This window comes from Athene cunicularia (assembly GCF_003259725.1).
Source record: "Athene cunicularia isolate RWA chromosome 6 unlocalized genomic scaffold, athCun1 chr6_part1, whole genome shotgun sequence".
Classification (NCBI taxonomy): Eukaryota; Metazoa; Chordata; class Aves; order Strigiformes; family Strigidae; genus Athene; species Athene cunicularia.
Genome location: NW_020799105.1, coordinates 8,313,778 through 8,326,291, shown reverse-complemented (window position 1 = coordinate 8,326,291; position 12,514 = coordinate 8,313,778). Strand labels below are relative to the sequence as shown.

At 36.2% G+C, this 12,514-nt stretch overlaps 1 protein-coding gene across 3 annotated transcripts in view; it reads right to left on the bottom strand.

The window, feature by feature from the left end:
• Window positions 1-12,135, bottom strand: part of TBC1D12 (TBC1 domain family member 12) — a 28,010-nt gene extending 15,875 nt beyond the window's left edge. The window contains exons 1-2 of one of the 3 annotated variants that reach the window (XM_026851095.1): window positions 5,387-5,977; window positions 4,914-4,970 (exon numbers count right to left, since the gene is read on the bottom strand). In XM_026851095.1, the coding sequence (XP_026706896.1) occupies window positions 4,914-4,970; window positions 5,387-5,452 (123 nt within the window). In that variant the 5' untranslated portion in view covers window positions 5,453-5,977. Of the gene's footprint in view, window positions 1-4,913; window positions 4,971-5,386; window positions 5,978-12,011 lie in introns of those variants that run through there. The other 2 variants (XM_026851094.1, XM_026851096.1) reach the window with 2 other exon arrangements.
• Window positions 12,136-12,514: the final 379 nt, after the last annotated feature.

Below are 12,514 nucleotides of genomic sequence, written 5' to 3'. Positions count from 1 at the left end.
TTGATGTCATGTTAATCTCATCTCAGGAGGAAGTTATCACAGAATCACTGAGGTTGGAAGGGACCTCTGGAGATCATCTAGTCCAACTCCCCTGCTCAAAGCAAGGCCAACCACAGCAGGTTGCACAAGGCCTTGTTCAGCCAGACTTTTAATACCACCAAGGATGGAGACTCCACTCTTGTAAGGCAGAGGCTACAACACCTGGTATTCCCAAGAAATTTCCCATCCAACTACTAACCAGGCTCAACCTGTTAACTTCACAGATCAGAGGAGTTCATGTGTGTTCACAGTTCACAGCCATATGCATTATATGCCACTATACTTTCCAGATCCTGAGGAGTTATCTGGACTTGTTGTCCTTTTTCTAGTGTGTGGGAGTCAGAACAATAGTTTAACTGATGAGAAAAGGTGATTGTATCCCCATCAAACAAGCCAAAGAATGGTTTTGAAACATTCTCAGTATCTTTTGAAATGGTTTCTACCCCCACCACTGTATCATACTCTGCCCCACAGCAGTGTACCAAGTAATTCATTTTATTAGTGCCCTGGAAAGACAAGCACAAATCTATAGCAACCAGCCTACTATTTCAACTAGACGAGAAGCTCTGTTGCTTTTTTGTCTTAAAAAAAAGCCTAAATATGCACCTTGTAAAGAAAAAGAGCAAGCAACTGTTTGCTATCATCATTTATACATACATTCTCACTAAAAACCTAATTATTTGTAAACACAATGACAAAGTTACTAGCCAACCATTCTTAAATACAACTTAGTTCTAAATATTTCTGTCTCTGGACAAGAATAGGGTTTATACAAATTTCCTAGAACATATTCCTGTCCTGAAGGGTAATTCCAAAGACAACTTTTGATTGAAAATAATATACATCCAACATCATTTGGCACATTCTAACAAGTATCTTGGAACAACTGGATATATAGGGTTGGTAGAGTTTTGTTGTATTCACACAAGCATGAGAAAAATCAGAAAACCAACATTTACTATGTGGACAAATCTACTTATTCTTAAGCCTAGAATTATTTAATTCCACCTAAAACCAGACACAGTATAGACACTCCTGCCATGCTTTATACCTCAGGATACCCCAAGCACATTCTTAAGATAGGAATGTATCCCATGATAGCACCAGACATCAGCATCCAGGCTGCAGTACAGCAAGAATGTCATCCCTCATATTCTTGGTAGAAGTTCTGATTTACTTTCACATTTTCCAGTACTTTGTAACAGAAGCCACAAAATCAAATTAATGTAGTGGTCACAGATGAGGAAGCACAAACAATACCAACCTTAACATTCCTACGTATCTAATTTGTATTCAAGTTAAATAAAAAACCACCGCAAGATAAACATTAGAAATTAAGCCACTCTCACCTTATTATTACAAGCAACAGATGTGAATGGTGCTAGTGCTCCTGGCTGTTGTACACGCTAAGAACTGATATACTATTTCAAAGCAACAGAGAAGAGGGAAAAAAACCAAACCAAACCAAAACAAAACCCACCAAACTTCAACAGTGATTTCCACAAAAGCAGAACCCATCAACCAACTGTGCTTCTGGAAGTAAATACACTTTATGAACAATTATTTTTTCTCAAGAAAAGAACACAAGAACATATGAACAGAAGGGAAAACAGTAAGAGTTACTAGGAAGAGTCAAAGCAGAGACCAAAATAGCTTCAGGCTCAAACTATCACGGCTGCATATTCCCCAAGATTACATATATTCCAAAGTATCACAACTTCCCCATGGAAGATGCTTCTTCCTCAAGAAGCCTGTGATCTGGGAAACTTATGTGAAGATTAGATCCCAGAACCATCAGACATGCACTGAACTCACTAGTTTGTGCAACTAAAATATCCATTCTTTTCTGGAATATTTTATATGACTAGAAGTAAAGAATCCAATAGCCTTAACCATGCATTTGATGCAGAATCTAAAATTCTTGGCATGGGACAAAAAGCTTGAGCTGACATAGAATTTCACTTCGAAAGATGTGAGCTAATACTCTCCCATTACAAGGTAAAAATACAATTTAAAGTCAAATGTCTTGTCAAATGCTTAACATGCAGGGCACATGGCAGAGGATAGAACGGTTGACAGCTAAGATTCAAGACTATATAAGACCTGTCTATGTGAAAAAAAAATAATTTTAGAATCACATGTATGGTTTCAGTAGCTTAGAGAATGTTGGTTAAAAATTCTTTATTGCAGCATACCTGGTATTCATTGAAAGTTATGGAACATTTCACAATCCCAAACTAAATAAGAACATATCTTGGCTTTAATCGAAGTAAGAGTAGGTATCTCCTATGAAGACTGGTAGTGCATCCTCTCATCTACTGTCAATAATTAACCCGTTAGGAGGCTAAAAGCATGCTTTTCTTGAAAAACACTGTGACAATATAGTTAAGAGCACTTTAATATGTGGAGGGACTTGTATTTCTGGTATTTATTCCTACAGAAATACAGATAAGCCTATTAACCTACAGACAGGTAACAGGTAAATGGGGCTGGGAAGAGAGTCTTTTGCTTATGAACTGCCTTTGGCTTAAGAAGATAAAGATATCCCAAATTGTATCTTAAAAAACCCAAACAAACAAAAAACAAACAACAAACCCACCAAAAATATCGTGGTGTTTTAAACAAAAGAAAACTAAACCTGCAGGGGTCTTTATTGCCTGCATATTTTTGCTATCTCCATGGAAAACACAAAACTGAAGTTTCTTTGATCTTTCCTCAGAAGAACCATATGGGACTGATAGACCACTCAGAGATATTTTAGAGGTCTCTGAACACTACTGGATCGCACTGTGTAGCATATGCATAATTGCCCATAGCTGCTTCTTTTGGCATCTAAGCAAACTACCTTACAGAAAGGAAAACCAGCTGCATCACAGCATTCCAAAAGCATTAGTTGACCTTAAGTAGGGTATGCCTGTGGGGATAGAGTATTTAACTAAGCATGCACGTAATGATTCCATTTTAGAAGACAAATTTGTATCTAAAGTTCCCAAACTATAGAGCTTTAAAGGAATAAATATTGACCATGAAACTTAACATGTATCTTGCTGGGATAAATTTTGGTCTATCTAGGATCCAACAACAAAAGCTGAACTCCTGGTAAGAGTAATAAAAGCCTTGGATTACAAGGATTATGAAAGTCCTCACAGTCCTGAAAGTACCAATTATAGATAAGGCACCACAGATCCAATTGATGTTTTAGGTATGCTGGAGGAGAAAGTGACCCGATAACTGAAGTTACCTGACCAGGCAACACTGAGTTTATTTTCAATATCTTATGGATTGCCTCTAAAGCAGATATCAAGGCATAGTAATACTCCAATTACACAAAGCATGCACTCTGTGTATGATAAGTTTCTTTTAACATGCTTTACTCCCCCCAAATTCTAAGCCTCATACAGAGACAAGTTTTATTCAAGTAATCATTACTTCTGTTGAGGAAACAGTGATTGCCATATAACACCACTAAACACACATGTGACTCCGTGAAACAGATGAGACTCTAAAAACATCTGTATTATTATTTTCACAATGTTGTACAGCTAACTAGAAATATCATCAGAAAGATTATTTCCCTTCATTTCAAGCAGGGTTGAGCATCCAAGAATGGAAGCATTAACAGAATTGCTTAGGAGGGAACCCACCTTAATAAAACAAGTAGAAAATGTAAGAAGAATTTCTGCTAATGCATAAGGCTTCTCTTTATGTCGTGTGTGTGTCCCAGGTTAAATGTTAAAATTGGTGAGCCAGTACTGGTTACAAGGTGATTATAAACAAAGAAGCGCTGACAGCAAGAATAGACATCACTGAAAAATTCTGAGTTGTAAACTAGACATTTTCCTAGAACTAAGAAAAGCAGATGCTATCAGGACAGACAGAACAGTACATTCTTTCCTAATCTGCAGGCAATATAGGAAGAACTTGTATCAAAGGAGGGAAAAATATTAATCTTCATATAGCACAAGAGAACAATCAGACAGAAGAGTTTCTAGGTCAACCCTCCAAAGTAATGCCATCTTTCTTCAACTTTTCATTTACTTTATTTTTTCCTCAACTGGATATTTAACAAGTTGCATCAAGTTTCATCTTTTGTTGTTTACAAAATATCATGAAGCCATGGGCTTTGGGCTCAATAAAGAAGAGTTGAGAGTGGCTGGACCATGTAAACATAAACCATAGGCATCACGTATCAACTAGCAGTTACATTACTGCTCTATTTCACAATGCCACAGTACCAAATCCACAGAGCTAAAAAGCCAACTTGTACTATTCTTGTTTAATAGTGTGGGATTACATAAAATTTTCAAAAGTAACAGACATGCATTGGACCAATTTCAGAAGGATACCAGTCACAGCAAATTGAAGACAACATCTGATGAAAGTTTCAACAGCTACACTTTTCTAGGTTTCCAATTGCATATTGGAAATAGTGATTAAAAGTTCTGAAGTGCCACTGTTAATAGCTTGTGTGATTAGTGACAGGACAAAAAAAAAGGATCCTAGGATGTCAATTTTCAAAGCTAATACAAAGTCTTCAAAAATATTACAAATTAAGCCTTTTAACAACTTTTACCATTAAGCAAGGAGGCACAGCAAATTACTGTCAAACTCTAGCATTACCTATTTCCTGCTATTCAAGATCATGCAATATAAATGACAATAAACAATAATACTCTAATCACTAAGTTGTTAGTGAGATTCACGTGTGAAGTTTCTTTGTTTATTTTACTAATGATATTTAATGAGTTGATGGTTAGTGCCAAATATTCATGCTACTGTGAAAATGTGATGTTTGTTCTATTTTAATGAGTGCTACATAGTCCCATGCATGGCATTGAATACAACTAAGAAAAAAAAAATATTAAATTTCATACCCCCGTGTTTAATAGACTGAGAGCAGATATTGATGCAAGACTGCCAGAACTGTCATCCTAATGAGAAAAACAGAAGCAAAGCCTTAGTGAATAAATGAAGAAAAAAAGACCATTACAATACAGCAACATGCAAGCCAAAATTTAAATTCACATGTAGAGTATTTCTACTCTATGTCTGAAGAAACATAAATGTGTCTGTTCCTCCTTCTCCGGCACTGAAAATACTCAAAAACACATAAAAAGACTTCCCACTTCTGCAAGATGTGTATAGACATCTATTAGACTATTTTTCTGTTTTAATTGAAGTTTTATATTTTCTACAATCAGCACCTTTGCCCAAAGGGAGATCTTTTTCCATGGCACTTCTCAGGTGCATGACAAAAGATATTCCTTGATATGCTGACTCTCCCTAGGTCCATATCACCCATAAAAGTTACACTTATTTAAGTATTAGCCTTGGAAGATACACTGACCTTGGAAGGCTCACACAAAAAACCAGAAACTGCTCTGAAAATGAACCTTGAAGACCTTGCTTTCATTCAGCTCATGTTGGATTGCATCTCACACCCAACTAGAACTTTGCTTATAAGGTAGTTAGCTTTAAAGCTTAAAATGAACACTCAAAAATAGAACTTGCACTGTGGAGAAAGGGAAAAGAAACATAACTGGACTTGTATAAGCATCTATCAAGAAACAAAATACTAGGGTAACCTTCAAACAGAACTTTGTCATTCAGTGTTTGAGTTTTAGTATTTAACATGAGAGGGCAGAAAATGTCATTAAATAGCACAGCAACTTAAGAGTGGGCATTTAAGTCCCCCGCTTTCCCCTCCCCATGTTATAATTAGGATTTCTAAATTGAAAGCTTAAAAGTGGACTACACCTCAGTGTCACCAGTGAGTTGATGAGAACAAAGATACATTTGTGAGTCTTTGAGAAACAGTCACTTAAATTCAAAGCAAGATTCTAAACAGCAATCTGAAATGCCTCATACCACTTTGCAGCAAGGCAACCAGGCAAAAGCGTGCCTGACTACAGAAGACCCTGTACAACCACAGCTCTGCAGGTTTCCATTCAGAAGTCGAAGCTGGTTTTCTAATGGAGAAGCCAAACTTAAAGACAGTGTGGGGCAGGGGGGAAAGACACAGACATTGCTTTTAAGCATTGTATTACAGCACCTGGAAGAAGCCTCAGAAGGATAAGGCTTATATTAAAAAACAAAAATAACACATCTTTTAAATAAATTCATGAAAAACAGCATCTTTACCACCTGAATCTTTTTGCTAACTCCTATCTTTCTGGAATTTAATACAGCCTTCCTAGGTGATGGTTTTGCTAATGCTGCACCTCAAACTCACCATCACAAGGCTGCTTAACCTGCAAAAGCTTAGTTCTCAAAAGAAGAAAAAACAATTATTTTTATCTGTGTCATCCGTTGCTAAAGAAATTCAAAGGCCCAATAGAGAAGGAGGCATCACACCAAAAAGAGGATCCAGAAAACCAAAAAAACCCCAAAATCTAGTGTCCCACCAAACCAAAGTAAAAATAATTTTATAATTTTGGTTACCTCAAGATTGTTTCTATATTCTTTGTTTCCCCAAAGCTCAGCAACTCCCAATAACAGAAATGAAAACATGTACAATGCTTATGCTTTCTTTTTCAAGATTTAGGAAGAGAAAGTTTGCTTCAATACTCTTCACAGTTGACCTCAAAGACAACTTTTTTTTAAAAACAACAAAAACAACCCAGCAATCAGAAGAATTAACATCAGCAGAGTTAACATCTCTGCAGTATTTTCAAAACATCAATCCCATGCTTACTATAAAGTACTCCCCTGAATATACATTTGTGACACCAACATAGCACTGATACCATGAGAAGCTCTTACCAAGTTTTCCTTGTCAAGGCACTGGGTAAACCCTGGTACTAGGAGCTGAACTGTATTTTCTGTCCTTTACACAAACAAAAGGAAGCATTTGTCTCACTGAAGTCCTACCAGTTTGATTACCATTTTACTGACAAGATAATAATTACAAAATTTTAAAAAGCTGTGGAATGCTTTTGTTTTACCTCTAGCATACCATTTTACTGACTACATGTGAGACGGAAAGTTGAGGGACATTTCTTGAGAGTCTGACCACTACAGTGTCTACAAGGAAAACCATCACAGACTTCTCACTGCTGCTAGTAGACAAATTGTTATTCAGGTGTTACGTGTTCCTTGCAAGACTCAATACTCCCATTTATTGTTTGTCCTGGTTTCAAGGCAGTTTGTTACCAATGTAATTCTACCCTATATCTGCTAAACAGACAGAAGTCTTCCTCTTCTCTCCAGTAGTAGTGCAAGACAAGGCAACGTGACCCTTAAGTAACAAACTGCTTAAGTGCTACTCCTATGAAAAAGCATCCAGCACTGTATTTACCTACTTATTTCAGATATTTAGTCCTTAGATTTGAAGACAAACATGCCATATACACTTTTTAAGCATTAAGAGCTTCATGCACTGTTAAACAACAAAGATTGGAGGGAAAGAGTTAATATTGCAAGTTAGAAGGTCAGAGCCACATGAAAACAAATTCAAAATGCATTTGTTCCTGTAAAAAGAAACCTCCAACAACTCTGGTCCCTGGGAGACCATGGGAGTTCTGCTGATTCAGTGAATGCAATTTCTCCGTTAGATTTCAGACTGGAGATAACAACATTGGGAAAATATGCAAGTAAAGTCACTGAGTTTTTTTAGCCCCCAAGTAATAGTTCTTTTTAAAAAAAAAACAAAACAAACAACACCACACACACACACACAAAAAAAAAAACCAACACAAAACCCCCCACATTTCAGAGCCACCCAGAAATATTTTCAGAGGTTCATTGTAGGACAGTGACACAGCCACCAAAATCAGCGTTAGTATTTAATGGACTGTCTAGAATTGATATCTTCCATTTTGTACGCAAGGTGACAGCTTTTGGAAAAGATGGCTTCACTTCTGAAGAAGCAATAATTTCTAAATCACTGCAAGCTTTTCATGGTGTGTCAGATTTAAATAGAAAAAGCTTTCTTTTCTTCTCCCCCTCCCCATTTAAGGCTACCACTGACAGTACTTTGTTAAAACTGCTGATAAAGTGAATTAGGTGGATGTTTTACTTCTGTTTATCCTGCAATGGGTATTTCATATTTTGAGTTCATTTTAATTCAGATGTTTAAAGCAGTATGGTGATTTTTTTCTTAATACAAATTTATTTTAGAAGTATTCAAGACTGCTTTAATAAAAAACAAGAGAAACTTAATGAGTTAATATTCAGAATCATTTTGACCCAGATTAAAAGCTCTTTTTTCTTTTTTTTTTAACCATAAACAAAAAAAATTAAATTGTGCTTGCATTTTTAAACAAAACTTGGACTTCAGTCAATAGACACCAAAATGTTACACGTCAGTCCACAAGCTGGTTTAAATGCTTCTCCATTAAAATATTTCAGCAGTCTAATTTAAAGCAGATTTCTGGACAGACAAAAAGAATTTACCAGCCTGATCATTAAAGACCACATACTTCTTATAATAGCCAGTTTTATTATCTGCAGTTCATGAAAAAAGGCACACTTCCTAAAACCATCAAATGCATTTGACATTTGCAGTCCTAAGGAGTTGCTATTTTTCCTTTTTAAAGAACAGTGAAGGAAGGAAGCCCAGAGGAGGGAGATGTCCAGCAAAAGAGTTGGCCTCAACCACATCCTGCAGCTCTAAATCCAAGGAGAGCAGATCGTGCCAGCAGCTGCGAGTAGGGAGATGCAGCTGCCAAGAACTTTCAACCTCTGACCCAGTTCGAGCTAGAGCATCTTGCCCAAAGCATGCTGATGGCAGCACAGCTGCAGGGGACTCTGCCATCTCCCCAGCCAGGCAAGCCCTGCAGGCTGCTTTTTGACACAAATATTTTTCTTCTTCTTCTACATATGCTAAAAAATTTGCAAAGAAATTATTTACAGTAATATTCATTAGATAGTCTCTAAAGGCAGAGCTGGCTAATGTTGCTGTCTGAAAAATGTCTAAAACAGCATCCCAAATTAAGTTTCCAGATTTTCATGGAAGTTATTCAAGAATCAGTACCTAATTTCTCCACAGGGGCATCTATAGCAATGTCTAGTTGATAGACAGTGACTGGGAGCCACAAGCATTCATTTAAATCTAATTATCAATTTACTACATCATCCTTACCAAAACAAAGATAACAAAGGAGGCTTCTATCAGCCAGGATGGAAACAGGGCATACAAGCTCTACCACCCTTTTGACTATAAATCTACAATGATGCTTTTATTTTTTCTTGTTTTACTTACAGGAAAGTACTTTAGGCTTTGCAATATTGCCATAAACCTTCGATAGAAGTATCACCCTTACCCAAAAGACTTCCTTGTCCTATTAGTTACAGAGTTTTCCTGTCATGAGTTAATTCTTCCTGGAAAAGGGCTTCTTAAGATCTCATTTTTCATCTGAAAGACGCTGACTCATTATTGAGTTCTCTCAACCAAGGGTTTATTCGCACCCTCCCAAAGCTGGCCACTGGCATCAGTAAAGTCACAGAACTTTGTGTTCAGCCATGCAGAATGCCATAGCTGTTCAGGAATGGCAAGATTTATTGCTAGTAATAGACTACCATAAACTCCCTCACAGGCAACTGGCCTACAGCTTAAGCCCATTCTGCCTTCATAGTTTTACACCTAGAAGCTCATTTTACAATAGCTGGTAAACAGCAAGTAGCCATTGTTCTGACCACAGATGGCTAGAAAAATTGGGAAAAAATGCAGGTTTTGTATTCCAGATCAAACTTGATCCCTTGACTTCATTTTAGAAAGTCAATGTGAAAGTTTGTAGAGTTCAATATAAAGTATTCTATCAGGTTCAGAGAATTACTTGTGAACAGAACATATTAAGCTTTAGTCATATTTCTGTCAAATTCTTAAAGGGCTCAAAACTGTATTCTTGCCTTTATTCTTCTCACTCCTTTCCTGTAAGGGTGAGAAATTTAGTCTAGGAACTTCAATCAGCCATTCAAAAGTGAAGATACTATTTTCCACTGATTTTCAATAAGCAGGTGCGGCTATAGTCATTCTAACTCACTGCCAGTTTAGCAAATTTGAACATTTTTGAGAAAAGAAACCAAATAGCTTTTCTTCAAAGGCATAGGCACAAGCAGGTATATATTGTAAATTTTAAACACACATACAAGACATCTGACATGTTAAATATGGAGCCATCAGGGTTACCTCTCAGTTTAAGAATCAAGTTTTCTCAGGTATAGTAGATTTAACTCTGTGCAGAATATGCTGCCAATCTGGATCCCCCTTTGATAACTGTATATCCTGTATATCTTAGCTCATGATGCTTTATCTAAATTAAAAGCTAAAAGTATTAGCTATTACTGACATTTTATTCAAGACTATATAAATCCAATAGTAACCCTAATCTGGCAACCACAACAACACAAACCACATGACTAGTGACTAGGACCAACTCAATCATGTTTAAAAACAATACATTTTTTTAATATATTTGCTTTTTTGCCACTTTGAAGTAGTTAAAAAAATTGGAACACTACAGTTTAAAAGAAAAGCAGTCACTGAGGGACAACAGGATAAGAAAGTAAGAATATTTCTGCAGATTATGACTTGGTCTCCAGAACAAACATCTTCATTACTAGAAAATTGGAAGCAGATGACTGGTAGCATTGTGCATATTCTCATTTCTCAGGACAGAAGACACATCTGGATTTTTACCACAGTATTTTCATAGCACAAGGCCAACAGCATTAATCTGCAAGTAAACTAAGAAAGAACACTTGCCCTCTCCCACCCAAAAAGTGAAAGCATTTAAATACGGAAAATTGTATTTGAAAATGTTGAAAAAGCACCCAGTTTACTTCAGAGTAAATAGCACTTGCTGCAATCACATCACTTTTCTACAACATTGCATTGTGTGACCAGTCCCATTACAAGTTCTTCAAAAGAACCTCTCGTTTTTCACTTTAGTTGCTCCCAAAAGGCCCTCTTCAAGACGAAGCTCTTTCTAGAAGATGGCTGAACACTGCTTCATTCACAGCTATTTGCACCTGTCAAACACATCAGCTTATATGGAATTTAAGAAAGGAGACAAAGAGAAAGCAGCTCTCAAGAGATTCAAGTTACTGTTTTCACCAACACAAGGGACATACACATTTCTTATATCAACAAATCTTTCAACTTCAGGACTGCATGTTAACATGAAGTTAATGATACATTACCAATTGCTCATCTTTAAAGATTATACCATTTTATTATTATTTTATCAAATTAAAGACAGACTCCAGAGGAACAAATATATGGAAGTGTAACTTGGTATCAGGGGAAGGAAATGAGAATTACCTTTCTGTAGTATCCCAGTAACTCCAAAACAAATTCAATTTACAGTACTATGTTGAAACAAAAAGACTTTTAATCTCATTCAAAGTATAAGTGAAACAAGATTACATGTTTCAGATTCTAAGCAATTTGTCACAAGTTACCCAGATGGTAAATCTTCCAGGTAAGGACTATGTAAAGATGAGTTAGATTAAAACAAAAACCCAAAACACCCACACCAAAAAAAAAAAAAAAAAAAAAAAAAAAAAGAGGATAAATTTTACTAGATTAATACCTAGCTTGAAGAAAAACTGAATATGCAAGTATGACTATGGTTTTATTGCGCAAAACAGGCAAAAGTAAGTCAAAACTGAACTTCATAAAGGAAGCCTAGAGTATTTCACAATCACTTTACCATTAAAAAAAATTGTAGCATATCATGTTAAATATTGTGAAATTTTACAGGAAATAAATATAAGTTTTGGTGTTTTGACCTAAACAGCTTAAATGCTTTTTGAACATGTATTACCTTTTCATAAGCACTGAGATGTACTGAAGAATGTACTAATCATAAAACTCACACCCCTTCACAGTAACTACTATTCTTTAGACAAAGCTCCAAAAAGTCTTCCCAGAGCACCCTGTGACTGTATAGTAATAACAGCAGAGAACTGCAATATTCACGCATTAATTTTTACAAGTTTGGATATAGAGTTGCATGATGTTTACTCACCTGCTGAATGATTTTGGAATCTTTTGGAAGGTTTTCTCTGGGTGGGACTTTTCCAAACAACTTCCAACCAGGAGCGCTTTGGACAGCAGGCTTGAGTTCCTTTGTCCTTTTAGCAAAAAAGTTTCTGAAAAGAGAGGAGGATTTTCTTTTTATTATAAGCATATAAACAAATTATATTTGTAGCCACAACATTTCTTTAAACCAAGTTCACCACTGGAGAGATTTCCTGCTCAGCAAATGCATAGTGTTCTACCTTAGCTTTCTCTTTATACTTTAAAATAATTAACTTGAAGTGGAGCAGCTTTCATCAGAGGTGCTTTGATTGTAATATATTTGTACTTAACACTCAGTTTTACCTCTAATTCTAAGCTACTTTGTGCAGTATCAGAGCTTCTTTAGCAATACCAGACACTTTCTTAAATGTAAGTCAGCAGCTTGCAACAGCTCTCAGACTTCTGTTTGGGGTTTGTTTTAGTATATCTTATGCAGCTATTTGGAGACTG